General features: G+C 39.5%; 1 protein-coding gene across 1 annotated transcript in view; it reads left to right on the top strand.

Moving 5' to 3' along the window:
* Positions 1-17,232, top strand: part of SYT9 (synaptotagmin 9) — a 204,666-nt gene that overhangs the window by 82,686 nt on the left and 104,748 nt on the right. The window contains exon 3 of the mRNA XM_023550893.2: positions 3,659-4,205. Coding sequence (XP_023406661.1) covers positions 3,659-4,205 — 547 coding nt within the window. The remainder of the gene's footprint in view (positions 1-3,658; positions 4,206-17,232) is intronic.

The raw sequence follows: 17,232 nt of genomic DNA, 5'->3' as shown, positions 1-17,232 counted from the left end.
AGCCCAGAGAGCTCCAGAGGTTATGCAGGGAAGTTACTGGTTACCCTGGTTCTTTAGCCGTACTGGGCTTCTCTATTTTACCCTTACCGCCAATAATCTCTAGCTTTCTACTAAAAGGAAATTGAAAGCAATTCAAAGGGAGCCCCAGAGAGTGAGAAGAGAAGCTGTCAGGCCCTGTTACAGTCTTCGCTATCTGCTTTAAGCCACTACCTTAAAGATAGATTCAACTGTGTTTTCCCAATAGCAAGTGTCATTCTGATTGAGAGAAAAAGTGTTTGGAATGAAGCTAATAGGATAAAGCATTTGTGTAGGTAATAGTACTCATATCTATGCTTGATTTCTAAAAAGAATTTTGAAGGGATGCTTCCTGTGTATTTTGGCTCTGAGGGAATGGGATTTTGTTTTAGGCTTTGAAGTACAAATCTCTCCTTGATGCCTTCACCACCGCAGCCCCTCTGCCCGCTGGTAGTCCACTGTAGTTAGGAAGAAAGGAACAGGTAGCGCCATGTTTCTCTTCTGATTTCATGCCTGAGAAACTGTACATGTGAAACAGAATATGTTCCATTGCTAAGCAGCCAAATCCATGTAATTTTAAATTAAAGCTTAAAATTACATGGGCAGCTATACGCCACAATTCTTTGCAGCTCTTTTCACGATAGCCAAAAGGTGGAAACAATCAAAATGTCCATCAGCAGATGAATGGATTAACAAAATGTGGTATATGCTTACAAAGGAATGTTACTCAGCCAGAAAGAGAAATGAAGTTCAGATGCATGCTACAACATGGATAAGCCTTGAAAACATGTTGAGCGAAATAAGTCAGGACAAATACTCTATGATCTCACATATATGAAGTAAGCAAATATGTAGAAGCCAAAGATTATTATAGGGGTGGGAGGGAGAAGAAAAGGGAAAGTGTTTGCTTAGGGGACATGGAGCTTATGTTAATGGTGGTGAAATACCTTGGAAAAGGATAGTGATAATGTTTGCACAACATGAAGAATGTAATCAATGTCACTGAATTTTACGTATAGAAACTGTTGACTTGGCAAATGTTTTGATGTGTATATTTTCACCACAATAATAATAATAAAAAAATTATATGGGCAGGTTCAGTTTTGTAAAACTGATGAAAGTTAGGATAAAATGTTGCTGTGATGAATCTAAAGCCATTATTCAGGAAACAGGTAAGTTGTTATGCAGGGAGTCTGCTCAGTGGCCACCGTGGGGGAAAAGCAGAGGGTCTAGCATCATGGCAGGGGATGGGGCTGAGTGTAGATGGAGATCCTTGGTCCATCACAGACTGGCCCAGAGAAGGTATCCAGCGGGTGTTGAGGGTGCACTTTTATTATTTAAACAGCACCACTAAGTAGGCAGCACCCGGAATGGCCCATAATAGGTGGGAACTGACTGGGGACCAGAGTATAACCCTTTTTTAAATTCAGCCTAGAGAGAAAAAGCAATTGCAAAGGGAGACAGCTGTACCATCTCCTGTGGCCTCTGCATAGGGCTGGATACTTGCTGCTACCTGCCAGTCCTTTCTGTCCCCAGAGCCCCTGCTGGGATTAAAGCTCTGTTCTCTCACAATAAAGGTTCATATTCTGAATGAAGTAATGCCCTTGGCTGTATAGCACAGAGAGCCAGTTTTAGGCACATTCACAGCATCCCCTGCCTCTTCCTCTCCTACACCCCATCAAAAAGCTTAAGCTACAGAGAAACTTTAAGATTGTGAATTTGTCTCTAAGAAATTAAAATCTTACAGCCACCTTCAGATCACATGGTTTTTGCGCATGTGAGAATGTGGGCACCTGGGATGTGTCTGCTTGCTGTGGATTTTGTTGGCTGTGACAGGTTCAAGTGCCCTTATTGTACACCCCATGGGTGATTATTGATCAGGAGGGGAGGCTATGTTAGGAAGAAGAAGAATGTTTAGTATGACAGCATCTATGATGACAAGAAACAATAATTTCAAACAAGTTTTTGAGTCTGTTAGTCCCATTTTTACACCTTTATTTCATAAAGCAGTCTTAAGAATTGAAAAGAAGACACGTTCAAATGTTTACTGTGCCTCTCCAAGTATTTACCAACCCCTCAGAGACAGCCTGGCTGTTCCTTTTCACTTTCTGGTGGAAAGGCGATTTTAATTAAGGTTATTGAGTAACTGAAGATAATACAATGTAATGACTGAACTCTGAGCTAAAAATAACCTTAAAAACAACCTTGTATGTAATGATTATTCTCCCAACTTACGAAGACCCACACAGATAAGGCAGTTTTTAAAGAGACTTCTAACCCAAACCAATGAGGTTATAGGCTAAAAGTATACTTCATTAGATAGGTAGGTGGGTAGATGGATGATGGATAGATGGACGGACGGACGGATGGATGGATGTGTGAATGGGTGGGTGGGTGGATAGGTAGATAAGTAGATAGATAGCTGCTGTCAAGTCAACTCCAACTCCCGGTGACCATATGTACAACAGAACAAAATGTTGCCTAGTCCTGCATTATCCTCACAACCCCCAGTATGTTTGAGTCCATCGTTTTGGCTCCTGTGCCAACAGATCTCATTGAACATCTCTCTCGCCCTCACTGGCCCTCTATTTCACCAAACATGATGTCCTCCTCCAGCAATTGATCCCTCCTGATGATGCGTCCTAAGCAAGCAAGTAGGACAATATTCTGTTATGATCCATATCAAAAGATGTTCATTGGCAAATTTTGGAAGTAGATCTTTAGGCGTTTCTTCCTAGCCTGTCTTAGTCTGGAAGCTCTGCTGAAACCTGTCCACCATGGGTGACTCTGCTGGTATTTGAAATACTAGTGACATAGCTTACAGCATTGTAGCAATACCCAAGTCACTACAGTATGACAAACTGAGAGACCAGTGGTGGAGACTTTGTTAACAAATATTTTATTTGCTAATATCAGTATCCAGCCTTCTCTACCTGAATCCCTATATGCATTTATAGTAGCTCACTTTTAATTTTCATGCCCTTTAGGGTTAAACCCTACCTTCTGATCACTGATCACTATGTGGTACAACAAAAATGCAGTCACAGAGCTGTCACTTGTACCTGTCACAGTAGCACAGTCCACTGCAAGCAGACACACCCCAGTCACATACGTTCGCACATAAGCAAAAACTATGTCCTCGTGAAGAAATGATTGGATTTGGACCAGTAAGAATTTATATCCTTATGAAGCTATAAGGTAGTGACAGGAAAGTCCATGTAATTTAGAGAAAGATTCATTCTTCTTCAGACAACACTTAGCCAACTAGTCCAATTTCAAGAAGGTATTATGTGTAAAGGTGAATAATTGTATTTTTTAAACCAGTCTGTACATATCTTTACATTCCACCAGCCAAATAAGCTTCTTTAATGGCACATTAGACAGTTTAGAAAGTGCATTAAACCTTGAAAGCTGGAGGGCCACATGTTTGTAAGTTCATTTTCTGATACCAACCCTCAATTTTGAGCCTCAGGCCTTAGGGAGCAGCTTACTCACATTGGTGATCATTTTGAATTTAGGCCAAAAAAACCTACAGATTTAAGCTTTTAGCAGAACGTAACATACCGACATCCCAGTCACAAGTTTCTGACAGACCCATAGCTAATGAGGTTATAACTTTGTTCTCTCTTGCTCTTTACTCAAGGCATAATTCAATCCGAAGACAACTCAACCTGTCAAACCCAGACTTCAACATCCAGCAGCTCCAAAAGCAGGAACAGTTGACTGGAATTGGTCGAATTAAACCAGAGTTATATAAACAGAGGTCAGTGGATAATGATGATGGCAGAAGGAGTAACAGCAAAGCCTGTGGGAAACTGAACTTCATTTTAAAATATGACTGTGATTTAGAGCACCTCATCGTGAAGATTCACAAAGCTGTCAATTTGCCTGCCAAGGACTTTTCTGGGACCTCAGATCCTTACGTCAAGATTTATTTGCTTCCCGATCGGAAAACCAAACATCAGACTAAAGTTCACAGAAAGACCCTGAACCCAGTGTTTGATGAAGTGTTTTTATTTCCGGTTCCCTACAATGACCTCGCAGCACGGAAGCTTCACTTCTCTGTGTATGACTTCGACAGGTTCTCTCGCCATGACTTAATCGGCCAAGTGGTGGTGGATCACTTCTTAGACTTGGCCGACTTCCCCAGGGAGTGCATCCTTTGGAAGGATATCGAATACGTCACTAATGTGAGTCCAGCATTTCTTTATTTTGGGGGGCGTCTTGGTCAACATGGAGATAGATTACTTACACTTTATTTTATTTTTGGGCAAAGTATAAAAGCCCTGTCAACATGTATGTGTAGCTGTTGTTCAAAAAAAGAACCAGTTGTCATTTAGCTGACTTGGGCGCATGATGACCCCATGTCTATCAGAGTGTAACAGTGCTCCGTAAGGTTTTCAATGGCTGATTTGCTTGGAAAGATTGCCAGCCCTTTCTTCTGAGGCACCATTGGGTAGACTCCAACCTGCAACCTTTTGGTTAGTATCCGAGTACATTAACCATTTGCACCACTCAGGGACTCCTTATTGTTTCGAAACCTCCTTTTACTGTTCCAGAAACATATCTTTAACAATGTTCATTTTTAAATTTCCAGGAAGTATTCATGAAAACAGTATTAAAGATTAACATTCTCTCTTTTCTACTTTCTGATTCTTAGGTATTCCCTCAGAGATAGTAGATGTTATTAGCCCTTACCACATTTTCTTTAGAGCTTTCTTAGGTTGTTTTTGCTAAATGGATGCTGGCATCCTACTAAGTGTAGACTGCAGCTAAGGGATCGTTGCTTGACTCTCAGGTCGGCTCAGTGATAGTTGCCACGATCAGATTTTCAGCTTTAACCCTAAAAGTGAAAGTGATTGAGAAGAGTTGGCACCACGTTTTTCAATGCAGAGCTTATAGCATCAAAGTTTCAAGGAAGTCAGTCTGAAAAGGAGCTACAGGTGTTGGAAAAATTAATCTATAGGAAGTCAAATCCAATTTAGAGCTCAGGAGAGGTAAGAGGTGCTATGTAGTGGGATCATACATCTATGCCTACATTTTAAACACAAGATTGGAGAGGTGATATCTTTACTCCATTTACATCTTTTTCACTATCCTGCAGAGCTGCATTGGCACTCCTGAAATACAAAGGAAAATCGATTACTTTCTCAGATAAGTCTGATGTTTTGAAGCCTTTGTTTCTTTTACCTGCCCAAATTCCCTGACACAACTTTAACTCATCCTACTTCTTTTGTTGTTGCTATTGTTTTTAAATCAGCTTCTTCATTACCAGCCCTTCCAAGGCTGGCAGCCAAAGAGACCAAGCACCACAGTCCTTTCTCAGCTCAGATGCTGATCCAGCTTGAGTTTGGAGCCCATTTCCTGAAAGGCTCTCACTCTACTCAGACAGAAGACACACAAATCTCTGCCCGGTGACTAAACACCATACTGGTCCTCTCTCATCTCCTGTCACATTTGTAAACTGGGGACTCATACACGCTTAGACTTTTCTAAGGGATGCCTTCTCTTCACATGTGTTGGGTGGTGATGGTGGGCAGGGGAGTTCCTCTGGGAAAATCCAAAAATGGCCACCGTATGCAGAAGGTAGGGACAGGCCACTTCAGATTGAATAATCAGTTTAAGATTTAGTATGGGGAAAACTTACATACAAGGCAAGGTTCTGGGCAGCAGCAGGACAGGTAGATCATGCTACTTCCCCAAGTTCCAGAGATTATAAATGTTGTTATTTGGATCCAGGCTCCTTCAAGGATGTTGTGTTTCTTGCATCAAGGATGTTATGTTCCTTGGTCTCCTTTTCGCTTGTGGGAATGGGGTGTTTGTCAGGACTGTGGTCAGCTTCAGGCCTGGAGGCAGCTCACAGGTCCTGAATCAGTCACATGCTTGTTTGTCCTCCCAACATGTTACGAGCTACCAGTACCAGCTTTGTTCTGTTGCTTGGATCAGCAAAGTGTCAGATGGGATTCTGCTGGCCTTTATCGTAATGATGAGGAAAGAAAAGAAGGAGCTTGAGAAGGTGCAGAGAACAGCAGTTGATGAAACTAAGATAATTTGGGAAATTGGGGAAGGAGCAGACCTCTTTGATACTGAAAGGCTGTAATATCTGTACGCCCAAAAAAGAATACTAGGGAAAGCAAGGATTATCTCTGAACTGCCATTTCACTGCTGTATTTGTGATCTAGGATGCCTGTCATGGATTGAATTGTGCACCCCCAAAATATGTGTCAACTTGGTTAGGCCGTGATTCCCAGTATTGTGTGCTTGTCCTCCAATTTGTGATTGATGTGATTTTCCTGTGTTATAAATTCTACCTGTATGATGTTAATGAGGTGGGATAGGCAGAAGTTATGGCAATGAGGCAAGACTCAATCTACAAGTTTGGATTGTGTCTTGAGCCAATCTCTTTTGAGATATAAAAGAGAAGTGAGCAGAGAGGTGGGGCGCATGGGTAGGGAAGGCAATCTCACACCATCAAAGCAGCACCAGGAGCAGAGCATGTCTTTTTGACCTGTGGTTCTTGCACAGAGAAGCTCCTAGGCCAGGGGAAGATTGATGAGAAGGACCCTTCTCCAGAGCTGACAGAGAGAGAAAGCCTTTCTCTGGAGCTGACGCCCTGAATTTGGACTTCTAGCCTACTAGACTGTGAGAAAATAAATTTCTCTTTGTTAAAGCCATCCACTTGTGGTATTTCTGTTATAGCAGCACTAGATGACTAAGACAGTGCCAAAATCATGAGGCAGCATTAGATGCTTTAAAGAAAAAAAAACAGGCAGGCTGCTAATACTAAGAAGTAAATGACTCAAGACTTAACCTCTCACTGGGGTATTTACCAAGTCCCCTTGAATCTCGAAGCTGAGACCCTGCCAGTGGGCAAAGATGAGCCTTAGTCTTACGTCTGATCCCAGGGTAAGGTAGGGAGGAGTTGATCATACCACGTAGTATGACATCAGTTCATCTCTGTTGATAAAGGAATTTTATAAAATGGCTGGAGTGATTATTAGAAAGCACAACAGGGATCCTGCTGTGAGTTGCCTTCCAGAGGCTTTGAGAAGAGAACAATACTGAGAGTAGAGCGGCTGATAAAATCTGGAGAAGGCTGATCCCTGGTGAAGACTCATAGAGCAGTTTCCTATGAGACAAGAATAAAGAGTGGCCAACTGTGGAGCCTTCGTAGCCCTGTTGTTGTTAGGTGCTTATAATGGTTAAGGTTGTGTGTCAACTTGGCTGGGCCAGAACTCTCAGTGATTTGATAGTCCTATGATGGTGTGATCACTTCCACGATGAGATTTGATATTATGTGATCACCTCCATGATGGGATTTGCTGTGAGTAGCCAATCAGTTGAAAGGGAGTTTCCTTGGGCGTGTGTCCTGCATCGAATATGAGTGGATATTCTGGCAAGGCTTGTGGGCTTTTGCTCATTCTGGATCCTGCAGCTGGCTACTGTTCATCAGATCTCTGGTTCTTGGGACTTGAGCTAGCAGCTTACCTGTGGTCTTGTCTGCCAACCTTTGGAATTTGTCGATCTTCACAGCCTGTGAACAAAAGCCCTGCTCTCTGACCTGCCAATCTTGGGTTCACCAGCCCCCATGACTACATGCATCATGAGAAACCGCTGTCCTGACCTGCAAACTTGGGATGTTCCAGTCTCTACAACTGCATGAGCTATTTCCTTGATATAAATAAATAAATATGTATCCTTTACTGGTTTTGCTTCTCTAGAGAGCCCAGCCTAAGACAGTGCTCTAGAGTTGGTTTCAACTCATAGTGACCGTATGTACAACAGAATGAAACCCTGCCCAATTCTGTGCCATCCTTACGATCATTGCTGTTTGAGCCTATTGTTGTAGCCACTGTCAGTCCATCTTGTTGAGGGTCTTCCTCTTTTTCACTGATCCTCTACCAAGCCTGATGTCCTTCTCAAGGGACTGTCCTTTCTGATAACATGTCCAAAGTATGTGAGACATAGTCTCGCCATCCTTGTTTCTAAGAAGCGTTCTGGTTGTACTTCTTCCAAAACAGATTTGTTCATTCTTCTGGCAATCCATCAATATTCTTCACCAGCACTATAATTCAAATGCATCAATTATTCTTTGGTCTTCCTTATTCATTGCCCAGCTTTCACCTGCATATGAGGTGATTGAAAACACCATGGTTTGGGTCAGGCACACCTTAGTCCTCAAAGTGACATCTTGCTTTTGAACACTTTAAAGAGGTCTTTTGCAGCAGATTTGCCCAGTGCAATGCATCTTTTGATTTCTTGACTGCTGCTTCCATGGGTGTTGTTTGTGGATCTAAGTAAGATGAAATCCTTGACAATTTCGCTGTTTTCTCTGTTTATCATCATGTTGCTTATTGGTCCAGCTGTGAGAATTTTTGTTTTCTTTATGTTGAGGTACAATCCATACTGAAGGCTCTAATCTTTGATCTTCATCTGTGAGTGCTTCAAATCCTCTTAGCACTCAGCAAGCAAGGTTGTGTCATCTGCATATTAATGAGTCTTCCTCCAATTCTGATGCCCTGTTCTTCTTCATAAAGTCCAGTTTCTCGGATTATTTGCTCAGCATACAGATTGAATAAGTATAATGAAAAGATACAACCATGACGTATACCTTGTGGCCCTACATCACTGCAGTTTCAGCACTCTCCAGGGACTAAGTGTTTCCAGTCTGTTGTCTGACAATCCTGAATTTCTGTAGAGTTGAGGAGAACATGAAAGTATTTATCAAATTACTATCAATGTGAAATAATTTAATTTTATCCATGTAATAAGATTGCTGTTGTTGTGAATTGCTCTGGAGTCTATTCTGACTCACGGTGACCCCATGTGGGCCAAGAAGAACTTCTCCATAGGGTTTTCAAGGCTGTGACCTTTCAGAAGCAGACATCAGGCTGGTCTTCTGAGGAGTCTTTGGGTGGGTTCAAACTACCAACTTTTTGGCTAGTAGTTGAACACTTAGCCATTTGTGCCACCCCAATACTTGTAATTAGGTTAAAGGCCTCAAAATGCTTGGTTGTTTCCTCAGGCCCACTATAAATGTTCTGAACATTGATCTAGGCCTTTGTATGGCCAGCAGGAGAGGAGAGTAGATTTTGTGAATGGAATTACAAATTATTTAATAATCTGCCATGTATTTTTTTAAAAAATTCCATTTAAAAAAGTATTATTGGGGGCTGTTTTGACTGTACTTCTTTGCATGTGACTTTGCACAGAGACTGAATGTGAAGGTCTGAGATTCACTAGGGTTCCATTTTTATAATACAGTGTGCATATTATACAATGTATTAAGGTACATTCACAGATTGATAAAGGAATAATACAATAAACAGGTATGGACCCACCACTTGGTTTAAAAATAGAAAATTGCCAGTTCTTTTGCTAACCCTTGAGTGTCCTCCCTCAGCACATTCCCTTTTCAGTCCACTCCTGCCAAGAGGAAACCACTGTCCTGAATTTTATTTGTATTGTGAAGTTTATTGTTTTGTTTTGCCTGCTTGTGCTTTTCATGGCTCTTCTTTGACTCCCTCTTTTTTTTTTTAAGTCAACATTGATTATGACATTTAACAATAGAGATGAATGAAGCTATGGTGCATGTGTTTTCATTGCTGTGTAATATTCCATTACATTAATATAGGACAAGTTAACATTCTTATATTGATTAGATATTCGGGTTGTTACTAGGCTTTTTTTTGTGTGTGTGAGTATGTGTGTGGACTGCAGGGAATATTTCTTGGCATGTCTCCTGGCTAACATATGCAATAATTTCTGTAGGGTATGTCCCTGATAGAGGTGTGGTATACACATGTTCACCTTTTCTAGGTAACGCCAAGTTCTTTTCCACAGTGGCTGTAAAGATTGATCCTCCCACCAGCGAGGTATGGCAGTTCCTGGTGCTCCACATCCTCACCTACACTTGCAGTTGCCCCACTGTTTAATGTGTGTGTGTGCGTGCCTGTGAAATGGTATATGATTTTGTATATCCTTGGTTGCCAAGGTTTACCAGCTTTTGACATGTTTAGTGATCATTCATATTTTCTTTCCTGTAAAATGCTTGTTCAGCACTTTTCTCTGTTGTTTTCTTTATCGATTCATATGTGTTCTTTATACAGTCTAAGTGCAGGTACTTTTTTGGGTATGTGTGTTACAAACACCTCTCAGTTTATGGCTCTCTTTGTATTCACCTTATGGTATGCTTTGATACATAGAGGTTCTGAGGTTTAAGGTAGTAAAATTTATCAATACTTTCCATTGTAAGTTAGCATTTTTGTGTCTTGTTTATTATTCCTTAACCTATGCCATAATGTTATTTCTCCTATATTTTCTATTAGAACTCATAAGGCTTTAACTTTTTCCAATTATGATTTTACCCATCCGGAATGAAATTGTTTGTATGGTGTAATATAGGAATCTATATTTATTTTTCCATATGGATAACCAGTTTTCTGGTATATTTTCCCAATAGTTTGCAATGCATGCTTTGTCCTATATAGGTTTCCATATATGAAAAGCCTATTTCTTGATTCCTTTTTCTATCCATTGTTCTATTTGACTATCTTTACCAATAGCACAATTTATAAATTACTGTTGTTCTGTGATAAGCCTTAACATCTAGATGAGCGGATCATCCAGCCTTCCTCTTTTTCAGTTAAGTCTTGGCTGATGCTTAACTTTTCTCATAAGTTTTAGAATTGAATTGTCAAGTTAAACAAAAAACATTTTTGGAGTTAGATTGGACCTCTTTTGTGATACTGAGTCTTCCTATTCATTAACATAGTATATATCGCCAAACTGGACTTGATATATTACTTTCCACTGAAAGCCACAGCTCCAGAATATGTCTTTAATTTGCTATTGGTCTTAGGTTGTGGTTTTTCTGGGTATAAAAATTTGAAGACATAAAAATCTCAGTTACTTTGATTTCAGCATTTTCAAGCTATCGTTCCACCATTTTCTGACCCCTCTTTTGAGAAGCTGACATTTAGTCTCATAGTTATTCCTTTGTATGTATTTTTTTTCTTTCCTTTCTTATTGCTGTCAAGATCTTGTCTTCCTCTTTACTGTTCTGCAGTTTAACTATAATATCGCTAAGCAGACATTTCTTTATATTCATCCTGCTTGAAATTTATTGGGATGACTGAATCTGAGATTGTTTCCTTTTTAATCAGTTCTGGAAAATTCCCAGCTGTTTACTTCTTTCCATTTTTACAAGCATTGTCTGATGTGTATTCACATTTGTCTAGTATATTTGACAGGCTCTTTTTTCCTTCTTTAGCACACCTTCAGTTCCCTTTTTTAACATTCCATACATAGTTATTTTTATATTTTGTTTCATATAACTCCAATAGCTATAATCTCTGCAGCTCTGATTTTTTTGTTTGGCATTCTGTTGTCCCTAACTCATCATGCCTTGTTGCTTCTTGTATTTAGTGATTTTTGATGATGAGCTTATCTAGCTTGGAACTTTGTCAGAAAAAAATGTTTGAGGCCAGGCCTTAAAGTGCATTCCTTCAGAGATAATTTGTGTTTGCTTTTTCTGAGTGTCTAGCTAAATTCACCAATCTGGAGCCACTTTAAACTGAATTTTGAGCTCAGAGGTTTTTGGACAACATAGGTAGAGGGAATACAGGCTCCAAATGTGTAAGTCAAGCTCATATTAATGGTTAAAAACTGGCAGGGGAGATGTTTTTTACTTGCTCTACCTAGAGCAAGCCTCAGACAGATGGATATCCCCAGTGTCTACTTATGCAGGGCAGAAGTTTTATTTTGTTTATCCTTTAAAGATGTGACCCTTAGGCTTGGGACTTCAGCATTATGTGGAGTTCTCCTGCCATTCTCTAAAATCTAGGTGCTAAGCCACCATGTACCTCCAGTCAAGCTCCAGCACCAGAGCTTACTTACCTCTGTAGATGGATGTTTTCTTATTGTTCTGGCCACTGAATAATTCCATTTCTGTCCAGTCTGCTTGGCTGGACTCAGTCTACAAGATTAGTTGTATCTTGAGTCAATCTCTTTTGAGGTATAAAAGAGAGAAGTGAGCAGAGAGATAGGGGAACCTCATGCTGCCAGGAAAGCAGTGCTGGGAGCAGAGCGTGTTCTTTGGACCCAGGATCCCTGCCCTGAGAAGCTCCAATCCAAGGGGAAGATCAATGACAAGGTCCTTCTCCCAGAGCCGACAGAGAGAGAAGGCCTTCCTCTGGAGCTGGCGCCCTGAATTCGGACTTCTAGCCTCCTGAACTGTGAGAGAATAAATTTCTCTTTGTTAAAGCCATCCAATTGTGGTATTTCTGTTGTAGCAGGATTAGATAGCTAAGACAGTATTTTTACCTGGAGGAGTTTTTGTGAGCATCTAGTCCACCCTATTGCTGGAAACATTCTGTGCTCTATTGCTTGAATCCTGTTTGAAAAGCTGTTTTCCCTGGACTAACTGAATAATAATCTATGTATTATATGTTTGGCTTACAATTTAATAACCAGAAAGAACCTTGCAAGTCCTATAATCTAAAATCCTCATTTAGCAGATAAAACTGAGGTGGAGAGCCATTAGGAGATTCAACTAAGGTCACCTAGCTGAATAATGGCCAGGTAGGAATTGGGACTCAGTTTTTCAACAACGACTCAGTCTGTTCATGAAAAGGTGCCTGTCGGCATACTTCTCCTTCCTCTCTTTACCGGGCTTGTTGTTGTTCTTGTTAGCTGCCATTGAGTCAGCCCCGGACTCATAGTGACCCCATGTGTTACAGAGTAGAACTGCTGACTCCTACTAATCTCTAAGATCCAAGATTACATGCCACTTCCTCAAAGAACTCTTTTTTGGTTATTTACTTCTATGACACTCTTCGCTTATATCATTACTGATCATACCTTCTTTTATGTATTTATTCAATTTTCTTTCTTCCTTATTAGAGAGTTCTGTGAGTGTACAGATGATATGTCACTTGTTCACCACCGTATGGTCTGCTTCTAGCATGGTGTCTGACAGTGAGCTATTTAATAAACATTTGCCGAATAAAATGAAGCTCTCTATGAGGGGCTACTTTAGTGAGGCTCTAGAGACTGATTGGGTTGGAGGGTGTTGTTGTTGTGTGCCATTGAGTCAATTCCGACTCATAGTGATTCTGTAGGGCAGAGTAGAATTGCCCCATAGAGTTTCCAAGGAGCAGCTTGTGGATTCTAACTGCCGACTTTTTGGTTAGCAGCCTGAGCTCTTAACCACTTTACCACTAGGGTTCCAGTTGCAGGGTGTAAGGCAGAGCTAATCTTTTTTTGTTTGTTTGTTTCCTTGTTTCTCCAAAGAGATTATGATTTTATAAATATTAGCAATAAAAATTAATCCTCAAATCTTCCTGTGAAGGAACAAAATGGCAATTATTAAGTGAAACAATGATAGTTTAATTAAACTTCTCAACTACCAAAACCATATCAATCAATAATAGTGTAATGCATCTTTGTGGGGATATTATCAGTCAGTGGGAGAAAAGACAACTTCTGGGGGGAGGTCAGAGCTTGGGAGAACATGAATTTCGTGGTCTGGATAAATGTTGGCTTCCAGGACTATAATCTTGGTATTTTTAGTATACCACACTCATTACTGGCTCCCTGACAAATTGGCATTGAACACGTCAGGAACGTCTTTCTCTGTGGCCCTCTTAGAAGCTGATTCAGAGGCTTAGGTGGTTTCTCTGGGACCTGTTATCATCTCAACTAGTCTCTGATTTAGAGGAGATGCCAGAGTTTCCACACGGTAACAGACAGAAATCAGGAGGCTCTCTTCATGCCCATATGGATCTCAGTTCAGAAAAAGGTAGTTTACAACAGCATAGATTTCTTTTAATGTTCAAAATTTTAAAACCTTAGGCTTCCAAAAAATTTGATTTTGTGAGTCATTGCAAGATCCATTGTTTTGTAGTGACTAATTGGAGAATTTTCCCATCCCATCTCCTAGAACCCTGGGGCCATTCTCAGACTTAATGTAGTTGAACAGGTGGAACCACACAAGAGAGGATATATATATATTCAGGGAGGCCCAGGGGGCTTGCCCCTCACAGTCGAATACAAATGGGGCAGGTAGACTCTGTGACTGAAGAAGTTTAAATTGAGTTCCGCTTCATTCAGTTGCACCATAAGTCATATTATTATCATGATTTTGTGGCTCTGTCATATTCAGTGATATGCTAGTGGATGTTTAACAACTTATTAGCAAGAGAGAGAGCCCTGATTTGTAGCATCTGCTGATTTCTGTGGTGTAAATACCCTCAGCAGAGCTAATTCAAGCTAATAATGTAGCGTCACTGAAGTATATATATGTATACCGAAGGTGGAATTAGTAAAAGATGCTCACAATAGGCTCTTACAGGCTGGTGCCAGCCTGTATTAACCAGTTTCAGCCACCACTGCATGTAGTGCTGAAAATGCTAAGGGCTGATGGCTTAACTGATCCTAAGGGATCAACAAATAAAACCCCATAGAAAGCACTGGTTTCCAAATGACCATTGGGAAGCCAATTTCCTTCTATGATGTGGATGTGGGTAGAGTCTGTCCATCACTAGGGTCTAATGAGCTGTGTTCTTATTGTCTTATCATTTTCCCCCTCATGATCTCTCAGACATGTTATCCCCTTAAGGTCTGGGAAGTGAAAAATGGCAGAACTGTGGGACAGAACACCTGAAGGAAAGGATTAATGAAGCTACAGTTTTCTGACAAAGAGATTTTGTTAGCTTTTATCCTAGTGTGGGTTCCAGGACAAAATATTTGGTTTTTAAACGAACTATATGACACATACTAAATAATATATATTTATATTTTATTATTATATATATTTATATTTATAAATAATAACAATTGCACATCAGTCAATTCAGAGCATAGCTGAAGAAAGAGAACATTATCAGTCTCTTTGAAGCTCCCTGTGTGCCTTCCTCTGTCCCCAAAAATCTACCCCAATCAATATACTGAATTTTTAAACTATAATTCCCTTGTTTTTTAAAAATTGTTTCACGCCATAAGAATATGTTGTTTGGTTTTGCCTGTTTTTAAAATTCATGTGAATGAAATTGTATATGTTCTTCAGCAAACTGCTTTTTGTGTTCAGTGTTATACATATGAGAGTCATTTTTGTTCAGGTGCATAGCTGTAGTTCTTTGTTTGCAGGGGTGTTTAAGATTTTGTTTTATGATATATCATTATTCATCTAGTCTCCTTATCAATGGATATTTGAATTAATTTAAGTTTTTGCTATTTCAGAAAATGCTGTTATAAACTTTCTTGTACATATCTCCTGAACATATGCAAGGATTTCTCTGGGGGTATACCTGGAAATGAAGTTGCTAGATCAAAGAAAATTATATTTCAAAGTGGTGTAAGCAATTTACAATCCCACTATTAGTGTATGAGCCCCAGTTGCTCTGTATTCTTGCCAACACTTGATATTGTTATACACTCTAAGTCTAATAATTTAAGCACAGATTCTTTTGAGTTTTATATATTGTAATTTGGATATATTTCTACCCTTTTATATTGTGCTAAAGGAGCCCTAGTGGCACATTAGTTAAGCGCACTCGGCTGCTAACCCACAGATCAGTGGTTGAAACTCATGGGAGAAAAGACCTGGCTATCTGTTCCTGTAAAGATTTCACCCTGGGAAACTTTATGGGACAGTTCTACTCTGTCATATAGGTTCATTATGAGTCAGAATCAACTCAATGACACACAACAAAAACAACATACCGTGTTTTAGTCCTGAAATTTTTTTTCCTTCTTTTGAATTGAGCTTTCTCTCCATTTCATTTTGTCCCTACTCCTAACTTACGAAGTATATCCTCAATTAAGAGGTTCCCTAAAAATTATAACGTGGCTGGTTAATTTAAGAAAGCAAAAAGTTAATCGGTATATTGACCCTCTTCCAAAACTATACTTAGACCTTAGAACTTTCGGTTCTTATCACCCCATTCCAGATTCCATGATATTTTCCAGTGTTTTACTTTTGTCTTTCCCTTGCTTTTAATATAAAAATATTTTATATAGTCAATGATTATTTAAATTTACCATGTATTTACCACTTTTCTTTGTTCACTGTTTCTTTAGACTTTCCTTCTAGATTATTTTCTACGTTTAGTACATCCTTGAGAAATTCCTCAATAAAGGAAAGGACCTATTGATGTTAAACGCTCTCAGTTTTTGTTTGTCTGAAGATGTCATTATTTCACATTTATAACTGAAAAAATACAGGTACACAATTCTTGTGTTAGTAATTGTATTTTTTCTCAGCACTTTAAGATATTCTGTTGGCTTCCTTGCCTCCAAGCTCTTGCTTTTGATAAATCAGCCGAAATTTAACTGTAATACCTTTTTCATTTCTCAATGCCTGGTTTTAAGACTTCTGTTTGTCTGCAGTTTGATGGTGATATGAATGGTGTGCATTCTCTTTGAATATTGTCTCTCTCCAAGACTTTTTATTTCTTTTCTTTTGGAAATCCTTTTAGATATTTTTAGACCTGCTTACCCTATCCTCCATGTTTTTTGTTTGTTCATTGTTTTTTCTATTGCAGATACCTTCTGGGCAATTTCTTTAGATCTGTTTTTCAGTTCAGTAAATCTTCCTTTAGCAGTTTCTAATCATCTGTTTAACAGTTCCATTGAGTTTCATATTTCAATTAATGTAATTTGCATTCCTAGAAGTTTTACTTGATTCTTTCTCAAAGTCATTCAGTCATTTGTAGAATCACTTGATCATTTTTCACTTTTTTGCTGTATTCTTCTTTTATTGCTTTAAACATACCAAACTTATGTAATATTTTCTGTGAGACAATTACAATATATATAATTCTAGACATCACTTCTTCATTTGAGGCATAAAGAAAATGGCAAGGAAAAGAGGTAATACTATCCACCTCTAGAATACTTTCCCATCATGAAAGAAAAAGCTTCCCTAGAAGTTATACTGCTCTCTTCTGCTTATTTCTTATTAGCCAAACCTGTATCATATAACCATCCTCAAGTTCAAGAAAGATAGTGAAAACATGTATTTAGCTTTTTTAGCCTCTGTGCTGGAGCCCTGGTGGTGCAGTGGTTAAGCACCAGCTGCTAACCAAAAGGCCGGCTGTTCAAACCCACTAGCTGCTCCACAGAAGAAAGATGTGGCAGTCTGCTTCCATAAAGATTACAGCCTTAGAAACCCTATAGGGCAATTCTAATCTGTCCTATAGGGTCACTGTGAGCCAG

The sequence above is a fragment of the Loxodonta africana genome, chromosome 7, assembly GCF_030014295.1.
Source record: "Loxodonta africana isolate mLoxAfr1 chromosome 7, mLoxAfr1.hap2, whole genome shotgun sequence".
NCBI classification, from domain to species: domain Eukaryota; kingdom Metazoa; phylum Chordata; class Mammalia; order Proboscidea; family Elephantidae; genus Loxodonta; species Loxodonta africana.
Note: the sequence above shows the minus strand (reverse complement) of the source record. Positions and strands in the feature narration are given on the sequence as shown.